Raw genomic sequence first — 13,299 nt, forward strand, 5'->3', positions numbered from 1 at the left:
ACAGCCACCTTCACTGAACTATGACTCTTTCTTTTTTGTCTTTTTTTTTTTTGTGCCCGTGTCACAGTCAGTTGCAGACAGGTTTGATCACAAAGGAGAACCAAGGAGAAAGTTTCAGAGATGTCCAGAGCTCATATCCTATTCTATCATTGACATGTAGAATAGCAGAATTTACTTTCAGAGCTTTATACTGTTGTTTGCAGATATAATGTCAGTAATGCAGATGTTTCCTCCTATCCAGCTCCTGTAAAATTTTGAGCTTAAAGATGGAAAAGGAGAAAAGAAAGATGACTGAGTCTGAAGTATAAAAAGAGAAAGTACAGCAATGTGGCTATATCACAGGAGATTTCACTAGTCTGACTACACATCTTTATAAATGTTCTCGTGTCACTTATATAGATGCTCTTGTTTTTTTTCTTAAATGGTACATTTGGTCAGACTTTAAAGTATGATTAACTTGGAAGAGTTCTGAAAATTGGCAATTCAGACATGATTTAGCCAATACGACTGTGTTCTCTGTTACAGGGTTCAACATTAACATGTCTTTTTGTCATGTAATCATGTAAGTAGTTGATTAAAACCTAAGCAATGCAGTGGCTGTTCACCTTGAATGGTAGTAGTTCCTTTTGCTCTAACATCAGCAGATTTTGATTACTCCCTAGAGATGTATACAATTTAGTTGGACTGGAAGAACATTTTTATAATGCCTTAATGTTTATCTCTAGTTTGAGTGTGGTATCTTAGACAGTAATGATGTTAACACACACGATAGAGGAGCCAGTGAAAGGAAGTGCTCTACCGGACCTCATGCTTAAAAATAAGGAAGAACTGGTTGGGAATATAAAGGTCAGGGTAACCTTGGCTGCAGTGACCATGAGATGGTGGAATCAAGGAGCCTAAGAGGAGGCAGCAAGGCAAAAAGCAGAAGCACAACCCTAGGCTTCAGGAGAGCAGACTTCAGCCTGTTCAAGGACATGCTTGGAAGGATCCCATAGGAGACCATGCTGGAAAGAAGAGAGATCTAAGAGAGCTGGTTGATTTTCAGGGATCACGTCCTCTATGCTCAAGAATGGTCCATCACAATGAACAGGAAATCAAAGGCAGCCAGAGGCCTGTATTAATGAACAAGGAGCTCCTGACAGAACTCAAATAAAAAGGAAGAAAGGTGGAAGCAAGGACAGGTGACCCAGGAAGAACATGGAGACACTGTTTGAATGTGAAGGATTAGGAAAGCCAAAGCCCACCTGGAACTGAATCTGGTGAGGGACACGGAAGGACAGCAAGAAGGGCTTCTACAGGGCTTCAGGGCTATATCAGCAGCAAAAGGAAGACTAGGGAAAATACAGGCCTGTTGCTGAGTGGGGCACGGGACCTGGTGAAAACAGAAATGGAAGAGGCTGATGTACTGAAAGTCTCCTTTGCTATGGTCTTTACCAGTAACACTTGCCTTCAGGAATACCAGATCCTTGAAATGAGTTTACAGAAGTAGTGCTTCTGTAATGAATCACTGAATCTAATGAGACATGTAGATGTTGTAGCTTAGCGACTATCCCCATTCTAATGAATCGGACACCTGTTGGATACTTTGGGCTCTGTGTGTGAGCCTGCGTGTGTGTGTGAATATTTGTGTTGCGTATAATTATAATGCTATATGTGCATATTTTATAGTACCGTATCCTCTGGTTAGTCACAAGGAGAGGATATTTTAAGTTATTTAAAGATTTTAAAGGCTATTTTAGAGGCTGTTTATGTTAAGGAGTAAAGTGGCTATAAGCTGACCATGAATAAGTTTAGGATAAAACTAAAAAGAAAGCTGTATTGTATACATAAGAATACTGAGAAGCTTTGAAACAGCTTTTTAATACACAAGAAAGGTAGCTGAGTTTTTGATAGACTATATTAACATCAGGCATATGATTATAGAGCGTGGGTTCCTTTCAGGAACAGGGGCTGACCTGCATACCATAGGAGATCCAGCATACTTTTTCCTAATATGATACAGTGACTGTGTTTGTATGTTTTTCATATTAGTTTATGCACTTTAATTTCTGAATTAAATATTTTACAGCAGAAATTATCTATTAGACTGAAAGACATTTTTCATAGTTTTACATTTCTATTTTATGTTCTTTGCTCAAATAATTTAGTCACTGTTTTATGTAAATACACCGCATATATAACAATAAAAAGATTGCTAGGTGAGACTGAAAAGAAACTAACTGTCAAGAAGCGTCCTTGAAAAAGTAAATAATGGAATATAATGTAGAAAAAACAACTCCTAGCAGGATTTGTACAAGAACTTTAGAATCTATGAGATGTAGACTGGAAGAAGGTAGGTTTGGACTAGGACTGTTATTTTAGGGTGGTTCTTGCAGACGTGAAAAATAACAAAGAAATATAAAACACTGACTATTAATAGTTCCATACATTTTTACAATAATTGGCATAGTGTACAACTTGTAAATTTTAAATGATACTGTATTAATTGAAATTGAACTGAGAATTGAACTGGGAATCGAAACGAGGGTCAAATTTTGCACTCTGATCCAGTAGAACCTATATGCCAATTAAAGATATATAAAAGGATGAAGTTAAAAACAGTGACTCAAACTTGAAGAAAAATGAGGATTTTTTTTTTTCTGTGTATCTGCTCATTTCAAAGGATGACCACATGTCCACAGGATGTTATTTCCCTTGTTAAATTATGCAGAGATTTAGTTTTTCTATCTGATCAGATCCAATCCTAAACAGCTTTTCTTCTGTAAATAACTATCATAGTTAAATAAACAAACATATTACTTCTGCAGAGTTTAACTAATTGTTAAAATAAAAGTTGTATTTTCTTTTACAGACACAATGTATGTGGCAAGATCAAACAACTCTGCTATTCACAAATATAACATTTGGGTTTCAGATTACTGTCAGCTATTCTGGTTTAATATTTGTGATGTTTGATATTTACATCACAGCTTTGTTTCCAAGATGACGAGCATAATTACTGTAGAAATGCAGGCATAATTATGATAACCTTGTTTTTAATCTTTCCCGGTAGGATTTTGGAGATGATGGATCCTTGTACATTACTAAGGTTACCACAACTCATATGGGAAATTACACCTGCTATGCTGATGGCTATGATAAGCTCTATCAAACTCATATTCTCCAAGTGAACGGTAAGGAAAAATGTTGTAATTACCAAGTCATAAGGACTTAGATTTGGATTTTGTTGAGCAGATCTGTTGTTGCTGGTTTACTGGTTTTTATATTGTGTTACAGCTTAATAGAAAAAGAGATACAATTATTTTTCCTTGTTGTTCTCCTATAAATAACCTTGCAAAACAATAAAATATAATCATTTTCATTTATTACTTCCATATGAATAATAGTTATTAAAAGGAATAAAGATAGTCCAGAGGACTTGCTCTGCACTGTGAACTGAGGATGTTTAGCATGTTATATGCAGATTAATAAGTGGTTTTATATATACACATATATATACACAGATAAAGTACTTTTTAGTATTAATTTAGTAGTTCTGGAGAACACACTGGGAAAAATAAGTGCATAGGTCTGTTGTGTTAAGAATGTTGCATTTAATATAAGATTAAAAAAATGCACTACCCTAAAAGTTTTGTAATTGATGTAGGCATCTAAATTCACATTTATTATTTTGAAATCTAACCATGATTTTAATAGATTAACTCTAGGCATCTGGATTTGAAATCTTCATCTTTACATTTTCCTACATCTGTTCAAGTTGAAGGACCACTTTCCTGAGCTCTGTACTTGGACAAAACTTAACTGCAATTGTTACTGGTGCCCTGAAGACAGGGCTTTCCCTTCTCTTGAACTGGAGTACCCTCTCCTAGCTCTTTTTCCTATGTGTAATTTTTTTTCTAAATTATTTTAAGCAGTTGTTCTCCTCCACTGATGAAGGGTCCAAGGTCCCACTGTACTTTATCCCCAGTGAGGTTTAATGTCTTTTTTTTTTTTTTGAGTGACCTTGTGCTTTCCTGTTATTTCAATGTTCATTTATCTTTGACTCTTAAGACTACCTTTCCGCATTAAACTGCCAGTATTTGTTATTCCATGTTGATACTTAATCCTATCCAGAATCATGTTTGAACTCAATCTTCTCCTGCAAATTTACTTTGCATTAACAGGCTCTAACTTTCTCCTGAAGCATATTCTAGACCTAGTTTCTTGGCCACTGCTGTTGCCATCATTCTTTGTTTTGTTAATTGTTAATCAGTTGCATAAACTCTTATTATAATTGACTTTTCTTGACATCTCTTATCCAAAAATGCTGAAATATTTTCTGATATTCATATCTTTCATTGATATTCACACCAAATGCAGCTTCCAAGATTATTTTACTTGTCTTTTAATACGATTCACTCTTTTTTTAATAGCCTTTTTTCCCCACTTTCTGTTGTTAATATCTTTCACACTTGAAATGACTTTGATGTTTAGTGCTTGTTTGCAGTTTTCTTAACATGTTGTCTCTGCCATTTTGTTTCTCCAGGAAACTGGCTTAGAGTATCTATTTATCCATCTCTTTTAACTTTTTTTTTCCCCCCAATTTCTTCCCCCACCCACCAACACTTTGTAAATGGAGTGTCCTCCCTGAGCTAATACATGGCATCAACATCTTTTCCTCCTTCAAATTTTTCTTCAGGAATTCTTTTCTGTCATTTAAAAAGTCAGGTAGCAAATACTGGCTAAACTAGTGAGAAAACTGAAGTGCAGTTTACTCGTATTTTAATTCCAGCAGAATTATTGGTGAGTTGGGCACATTAGAAGGTCCTTGACCAACTTTCTCCTCTGTTTCACGTGTTCTGGTTTACCCTAATTTATTAACAAAATTATATTCTTGTCAACACATTCCTACTTATTCCAATGTGTTAATAATCCTGAAGAGGTGCGTTGCAACAGTTAAAATACTAGGATTCTTCATGTTTGGCTCAGTTCAGCACACAATGAGGCAAAACTCCACTTAAGTTGAAGAAGGTTTTCTGCAAGACTAGAAAATCAAGAAACATAATTTAGGATAGGTGAAGGAGGACAACTGTAGATTTTTCTGATGACAAATGAAATGTTGAAGGTGTCAGGAAATTGTATATTTCATCTGGAAACCACTGCAAACCTTTATGGTGCCAAAGGCAATCACTGCTGTTGCTGCTCTGTATCATTCATATAAATTTAAAGTTGTCCAAACAAATTGACTGGTCCAGGTTTGCTCTGCTCAGATAGCTGCTGTTCCACAAGCTGGCACTTGAGTGGTACCTTTCAACACCATTTTGGATGTTGATTTTTTGGGAAGTGAGAGAAAGGAGAAAGGAGTCCCTTTTAGCAATAGGATCATTTGCTGTGCATATTGTGGATAAATAGCATTAAACCCATTGAGATTAAAGGTCAGATAAACAGTTCTTCCACAGTTTAGATCTGTACTTCTAAGCAGTAATCTTCCTAAACACAGGCATGATGGTCAGTTCTTGTAGCTGTGATAATAACTAATTAATATAATGATACTTGCATTAACAGGAGAGTCAGACAAAAGGTTAATGAGATAATGAGGCTCCGTTGATCACAAAGATCTAATGTGAAGGTTCAATGAAAATGTTATTAGATTTTAAGTTCTTTCTTGATTTCCATTTGTGTAAATCTATATATTTTTAGAAAAAATATTTATATATTTTACATTGACTAGTTTGTCAATATTATATGTATATATAATTTTGATTTATTTTTCTTTTAAGATTAAAATCTTTAGGAATTTTTTTTGAGTTTTGAATTGCCTGGTACAGTACTAAAGAATAATGAACTTCCTTTGGAGTCTTAACAATACAGATAATCAGCACAGTAAAAGACATGTTTTATGGTGAGAAAATTCAGTCTAATCTTACACAAATAATACAGTAAAGTAGATATTGTAAGCAATATTATAATAAGTTGGTATTTAATCTTTTTTCGTATAAAGTTTTGGTACCTTAAGGTAAAGAAACTATAAATTGGTGATTTATAGTGTCTGGAGAATTGTTTACCACCTTTGTTTTTCAAAAAAAAAAATCTCAGTTTAATCAAAAAGAAGAGTTATCATATACAGCAATAGAAGAATCTAGTTCACTACATATATTATATGTTTCTTTCTTAAACACATACATTCTCCCCGGATTCTAGACAGCTTGAACAGACTATTTTCTCTCTTCCTCCAACTCCCCTCCCCCCTGCCTTAGACCTAACTGAAATAATCTTCAGGAGTTTTTATAGCAATTGTAAGATGTATTGAATAGTTACATATTCACCATATTTGGAACCAACAGTCTCACATGGCTTTTTGAATTGAATGATAAGGGATGCAGGATTCATTCAATTACATATTATATATGCTTCTACTAAATACAATCATGCAATGTTTTCTCTCCCCCCCCTTTTTAACCTATGTAATGACCTCTCCCTTATAAAGTAGGCTTCTTTAGGTTAAGGTATTGGAACATACCTCTTTGAAAGTCAGCGGGAACAATCACATTATTTGTGTACTTAAAATTTGCTTTCTGCTAGTACTTATGGTCAGTTACACAAAAAAGTGATTGAAATGAACCCACAGTTTATATCAAATTTGTCATATCAAATTAATTTTTTAGACTGAGCCCACACTGCACTAATATTTTAATTGCCTGCATGCCTCAGTTGCACAGTTCTTGGGGGCATATTACAGGTAGGCTCCAGGGTGATATGAAATAAAAAATTATAATATAAAATAAGGGTTGGAAAACTTTTCTAGTTGTATAGATAACCTATCAGACACAGATTTGCTGAGGAAAGTGGGAAATGGGAGCAAATGGAGGAAAGATAGGGCAAGAAATAAACTCTAGGGTCATGCAAGTAGCTCTGTGTCTGGGAAAACACTGCTAAAGGGAACAGGAGTTACTACAGAAATATGGGTAGTAGAAGAAAACTCAGACCTGCTTTCGCTTGAGCAGCTCCTCACCTTCACATCTCCTGACCCTTGAATAGTTAATTTAGCAACAATAGCATCTTGTGTTGAAGGGTTTGATTTTGTTTGTTTGTTTAGGAATTATTTGATTTAGGTTTTACTATGTTCTAAAACTTTGCTAAGAATAAAGTTGCCCAAAAAATATCATCTGCCCTTTGCCCAAGTTAAACTAATGCATTCCTTTTTCTATTCAATGAAAATTCTCCAAAATTGGACTGTTAGAAAAATTTCCCTTCACACGCACTTAGTAGAAATCTGTCAAGGTGTGGTAGTTAAATTCCCGTAAGTTTTTATAAGCAACGAGAATATTTCACTGGCACAAAACAGACAAGAAATATCCTAAGTAGTCAGAATGCAATGAGTTACAATGCTTTGCTATTGGTCCTAGAAGTTGTTTATGTTGCTGAGATGCTCGAGAGTCTTAAATGATGGCAATCCTGTCTCTAAGGAGATGGAGCTCCTTGCTCTTCTTGAGGCAAGGTGGAGAAGTAAACTATTTGGCTTTGATGCAGTGGGAAATCTGCAACATGGGGTAGGCCTCTAAAGGACCTTCTGTCAAGAAATGCTGAACAGGGCAGACATTAAAGTTGGACCCTAGGAAGTGAGGCAGAGTGAGGCTGGGAGCTGAGGTGCTGAAAGGGGCTCAGGCCATTTGAGCGTGCAGTTGCGTGGGGCTCAGTATGAGGAACACAGAGGGAAGGCAAGGTCTCAGTATGGAACACACAGATCCTATGGGAAAGGAGACAGAACAGGGAAGAAGTAGAGGGGGAACAGGAATGGGAATGTCAGGTTTGAGATGAAAAGTAGAGATCTGCATCCATAAAAGCAAAGTCCATTCTAGAAACTCAATAGAAACCTTAAATCCCTGATTTTTAAATGCTCTTGCTCTCAGCTGGTAGTCTAAGCAATTAGCAGCCATACTTTTCATATTTTTAATCTTTTTCCATGTTCTTTTACTATATTTTTGCAGTTTGCATATTAGGATTATGTGTAGTTTTCCATGTATATTATTTGAAAAGACTCTTGTCTCTAACTGGGTTTAAAATATCCCTGAAACCTACTGATTTTCGTGTCTTATCTGAGATACAGTACATTTGTGTATTTCTTGCAATGTAAAAATCTGAGGCATTTTTATGCTCTAATAGGACAGCATGCTGGGACATTTCTTGTAAACAGTTGGATAGCATTTGAAAATATTTCATCTCGTGCCAAAATAGACACAGTTAATTTTTGATCTTGTTATCTTCTTTCATTATCAACTGATACTTCATCTTCTACCCAGCTGTGTTTTGTGACACCAGCTAAGTATTCCACATTTTTAAAGCTGCATTAAACAAAACTTTGGAGAACAGGAAATATGCTTCTTTAACCTTCATTACTGTTTTTTTTTTTTTTATTGTTAGAAACAACCTCAAGCAAGTTCTCTTTATACATAATTAAAGATAACATCAATAATTATTCATCTAAAAAAATCTACACAGCAAGATTTTTAAATCTTGCTTAATCATTGATTACCAATAGGAATATGTCCACTGTGATGCCATATGCCCTCTCCCTGGTATGTAGCAGATTTTTAGTTGGTAAACATATACTGCAGCAAGTTTCAAAACCTTGGAAAAGTGATGTCAACAATTCTTATATTTTGCTAATAATGAAACTGAGAAGACGAGTCTTATAAATGTCCTGTTTAACAACTTCATTACTGATCTGGATGATGGGGCAGAGTTGTACCTTCAGCAGGTTTGCAGATGACACCAAACTGGGAGAAGTGGCTGATATACCAGGGGAGTCATGCTGCCATTCAGAGGGAACTTGACAGGCTGAAGAAATGGACCAGCAGGAGAACTGCAAAGTCCTGCGCCTGGGGAAGAACAACGCCATGCACCAATATATGCTGGGGGCCACCCAGGTGGAAAGCAGCTTGGCAGAAAAGGACCTAGGGGTCCTGATGGACACCAGGTTGAACACGAGTCAGCAATGTGCCCAGGTGGTAAAGAAGACAAATGGTATCCTGGGCACAGGAGGTCCTGTCTCAACATCAGGAAACACTTTTTTTACTGTGAGGGTGACTGAGCACTGGCACAGGTTGCCCAGAGAGGTGGTACAGTCTCCCTGCTTGGAGATATTCTAAAACCTAGATAATGGTCCTGGGCAACTGGCTCTAGGTGGCCCTGCTTGAGCAGGGGACTGGACAAGATGACCTCCGGAGATCCCTTTCAACTTCAACCATTATGTGATTCTGTGATTACATGTAAAATGGATTATACAGGTAAAATGGATTGCTGATAGGTGTTTTGGAGAGAAGGGAAAGGTGGAGATGAACTGTTAAAAAAAAGGTTTCTGAAACAGGACAATTACAATCTTTGTACATCACGCCATGCACCAATATATGCTGGGGGCCACCCAGGTGGAAAGCAGCTTGGCAGAAAAGGACCTAGGGGTCCTGATGGACACCAGGTTGAACACGAGTCAGCAATGTGCCCAGGTGGTAAAGAAGACAAATGGTATCCTGGGCACAGGAGGTCCTGTCTCAACATCAGGAAACACTTTTTTTACTGTGAGGGTGACTGAGCACTGGCACAGGTTGCCCAGAGAGGTGGTACAGTCTCCCTGCTTGGAGATATTCTAAAACCTAGATAATGGTCCTGGGCAACTGGCTCTAGGTGGCCCTGCTTGAGCAGGGGACTGGACAAGATGACCTCCGGAGATCCCTTTCAACTTCAACCATTATGTGATTCTGTGATTACATGTAAAATGGATTATACAGGTAAAATGGATTGCTGATAGGTGTTTTGGAGAGAAGGGAAAGGTGGAGATGAACTGTTAAAAAAAAGGTTTCTGAAACAGGACAATTACAATCTTTGTACATCACATCTTAACGTACTGGTTGTACGTTATTCGTATTTTATAAAGAAATTTAAGGAAAAATAAAAATCTTATTACTCAACCCCAAACTATTGAATTAGAATTCAGGCTTTTTTCATTGATACCACCGGCAGTGAAAAGAGGTTTTTCTCACAGAACATTCTGCTTCCTAAATTTACTGTGACAGAGTTCAGCATTGAATGTCACTGAGTATGTGACTAATACCACATCTGTATGTTGTTATATACAGCTGCAGGAGTCTTTAGAATTGCTTATAATTATTTTTCTTAAAATTAAGATAATGCTCTTCTCCACTAAATTATAATTGTTTCCTGCGTTCAGTTCCACCAGTCATCCGAGTCTATCCAGAGAGCCAGGCAAGGGAGCCAGGTGTGACAGCTAGCCTTCGGTGCCATGCTGAAGGTATTCCCAACCCACAACTTGGTTGGCTGAAGAATGGAATTGATATCACTCCGAAGTTGTCCAAACAGCTAACTCTTCAAGGTAAAGGGGCATGTTTATTGTTTTCTACAGGTTGCAAAGCTTTATCAGTGCATCCTTTCCGTACTAGCTGTCCTTCTTACATAGTTTTAACCAAGGCTTGAAGTCTAAGCTAAAACATTTCAGAAGGTGTCTTCCAGTTACTCCCCAAGATATGATACATATCTTCTCTGCTTTCTCTTTATTAGAACAATGGTTGTACTTACTGGCAAGTTTACCTGTAAATTCCAGTACGCTCTTCTCTATTCAAAAATGTGCAGTTTCTGAGTAGAGCAAACAGCCCAAGACCCAGACCCAACCCAGTATTAGAATTTGTCATTACAACTGTATTGATGCCATTCAATGAGTATTCAACACTGATATTTAAATTGGGAAGCAATGCTTTTGTCTGTAAAGATTTATTCTAATGCATTGATATTAATCTAGTTATTTTTCATGAGTCCAAATTTAAATTGAGATCAAAACATGGACCAAACTTTACCTTTACTGCAGCTTCAGTTGAAAACAGAAGTTTTTTGACTGATAAGAATCTCAGTGACACTCAGGGACCTGATGGTGGAAGGGACAGGAGGAGAAATACCTGAAATGGATGTGCTGTTTTCTGAGGGGTCTCAGCAGACCTCCAGGGGAGTGCAAAGACACTGCACAAAAAAAAAAAAAAACCACAACTAAAGGAAAATCTTACTTTTAATCGACAATAAAGGCCAGTTTATGAATCTTCTATGAATCTTCAGGGCTCAGCAAATGCAGTGAACCTGCCCAGCACCCTGCCCAGCACAAAACCTTCTAGCGTCTGCAGTCCTTCTGGTGATTTTTGATCAGCCATAAAAAAAAAAAACCTCTCGTGCTGCCAGTGTTCCTTTCAAAACCTTCTCTCATTCATCTGCAAAAACAGGATGTGTATTAGGATAGGACAGCAATCAGGCTGCAGTGTAAGAAACAGTGGGACAGGCAGATGGCGAATGCTTCTTTGAAGAGAGTCTTACCTTCCCCGTATGTGCCATAGTCCTCTGTTCTTTCATGGCCCTCTCTCCTGGACGTATGTGAACAGTTGCCTTGCAGAAACACTTCCCACCATGAGTAGAAAGTGGTGGACTCCTCTTCCGTAGCAGTGTTCTGTTAATTTCTCCAGTAGGGATTTGAGTAGATTTTTTTTTTCCGTCACCCCTGTATCATATATTCATGATAAATAAATAAAAATGGTTTTTCTCTAAGCAAAATACATTTAATTCCATTTTCTTGAAGTTACTTATTTGAAATAAAATTTTGAAAATCTCATTCATTTTCCCTGAGTTTTTCCTGAGTTAAACTATCTATACATTAGCTTCAAGCAAAAGGTGGCCTAGGACTATTACACCATAACCCAGTGCCCCTTCTAATCCATATTTTAGTATACCTACAAATCTGTTTTTATAAAATAGATCCTAGAATTGAACAGGTATACTATACTTAAAATGCAATGAATCATTGGTCACATCATTATTCACATCACATTATTTAAAAGACCTTTGCCTGTGAAACCTGGAATGTTTGCTGACATTCCTACTCAAGCTGACATACAACTTCTGAAGTGGTTTCTGCAGACTCCTACACTGATGTAGATGTAAAATTCCAGTGTGCCTGTTTTTTCTGTTGTTATACTGCATTCACACAAAAACAAAACCAGGTGCCTCTGGTTACTAGAAACAAATAATTTTATTAAAATTATTATTTATGTTGAAATTTTAGCCCATTATGTTCCATGGAAACCTGGGTTGTTTTGTGTAAAGCCAGTGATAGTGTCAAGTGACCAAATGCAACATAGTAAAAACATAATATTTACATGATTTTAAAGACAACCATAGTCATTTAAACATATATAAAGCCTTAGACTGATATTTGGCTCTGAAGTGCAAAATCAGCTGAGGTATTCTGAATATCTGTGAGATGAATAACAGTGCATGTAATTCACTAGCCAGTTGAATACCTTTGGATTAGCTTGGCATACCTCCAAGTTATGAACTCAGGAATGAAAACGGTTTAATTAGTATAAGAAGAGAAAGCCTTGTGAATATATAATCTGAAAGCACTGTAGCATGTCTGCATGTTGAATTTTTCCTCTCCTTTCAGCAAATGGCAGTGAGGTTCACATTAGCAATGTGCGCTATGAAGATACAGGAGCATATACTTGTATTGCAAAGAATGAAGCAGGAGTGGATGAAGACATTTCTTCTCTTTTTGTAGAAGATTCTGCTCGAAAGACCCGTAAGTATTATAAGAAGTATAAAAATACATGTAGCCCTGACTTAAACATTAAATCAGTATTAAAAACTATGAAACATTAAATAAATTGAGTATGTGTATATAACTGATTAAAAAAAAAGAAAGTTTAAATAATGATATCCAAGAATCACCAAAGGTAGAGTGCATAATCTGAAGTTTATTTAGAAGTAAAATGAAATCTCTGATTCATTCTGTGAATTGATATTTCTCACATTGCTGTTAAAATTTGTATAGTTTCCTCATGATAGATTTGTTGCATATGAAGGGAATAGGAAGGGATAAAAAAAAAAGGAACTGGATGCCTAAATGAGGCAAAGCAGTAGTCCCGGTGTGGTTTCTGGTGTTGATGGGGGTGTGGGAGGAATACCTTTCCCAGTCTCTCTTCGTGTGTGTTCTTGAGATATACCAAGAGTCAAACTTGGCCCTCATGACATGAGAGTCATCACAGGACTTGATCTCACCTGCTGGAGTGCTCAGCAGGTCCAGATCATTTCCAGCCTGCCCATGCTGTCTTGTGCCCGGATAACTGTGGCTCTCCAGAAATGCAGAGCAACAGTGACCACATTCACTTGCTAAGTTGGGAGTTCAAGGGGCCAAAGAAATCTTTACCACAACCGAAAAGTAGCTTTCTTTATCCTCTGTTGAATGGTAGTGGGGCTTATAAACCCTGTTTA

At 36.9% G+C, this 13,299-nt stretch overlaps 1 protein-coding gene across 1 annotated transcript in view; it reads left to right on the plus strand.

Moving 5' to 3' along the window:
* Window positions 1-3,052: 3,052 nt before the first annotated feature.
* The window catches only part of LOC104083032 (follistatin-related protein 5), a gene marked incomplete at its 5' end in the record, with an annotated part of 48,318 nt that continues 38,071 nt past the window's right edge, over window positions 3,053-13,299 (plus strand). The window contains 3 exons of the mRNA XM_009586385.1: window positions 3,053-3,173; window positions 10,205-10,366; window positions 12,473-12,607. Of these exons, the coding sequence (XP_009584680.1) occupies window positions 3,053-3,173; window positions 10,205-10,366; window positions 12,473-12,607 (418 nt within the window). The remainder of the gene's footprint in view (window positions 3,174-10,204; window positions 10,367-12,472; window positions 12,608-13,299) is intronic.

The sequence above is a fragment of the Fulmarus glacialis genome, unplaced genomic scaffold (assembly GCF_000690835.1).
Source record: "Fulmarus glacialis isolate BGI_N327 unplaced genomic scaffold, ASM69083v1 scaffold2181, whole genome shotgun sequence".
NCBI lineage: Eukaryota > Metazoa > Chordata > Aves > Procellariiformes > Procellariidae > Fulmarus > Fulmarus glacialis.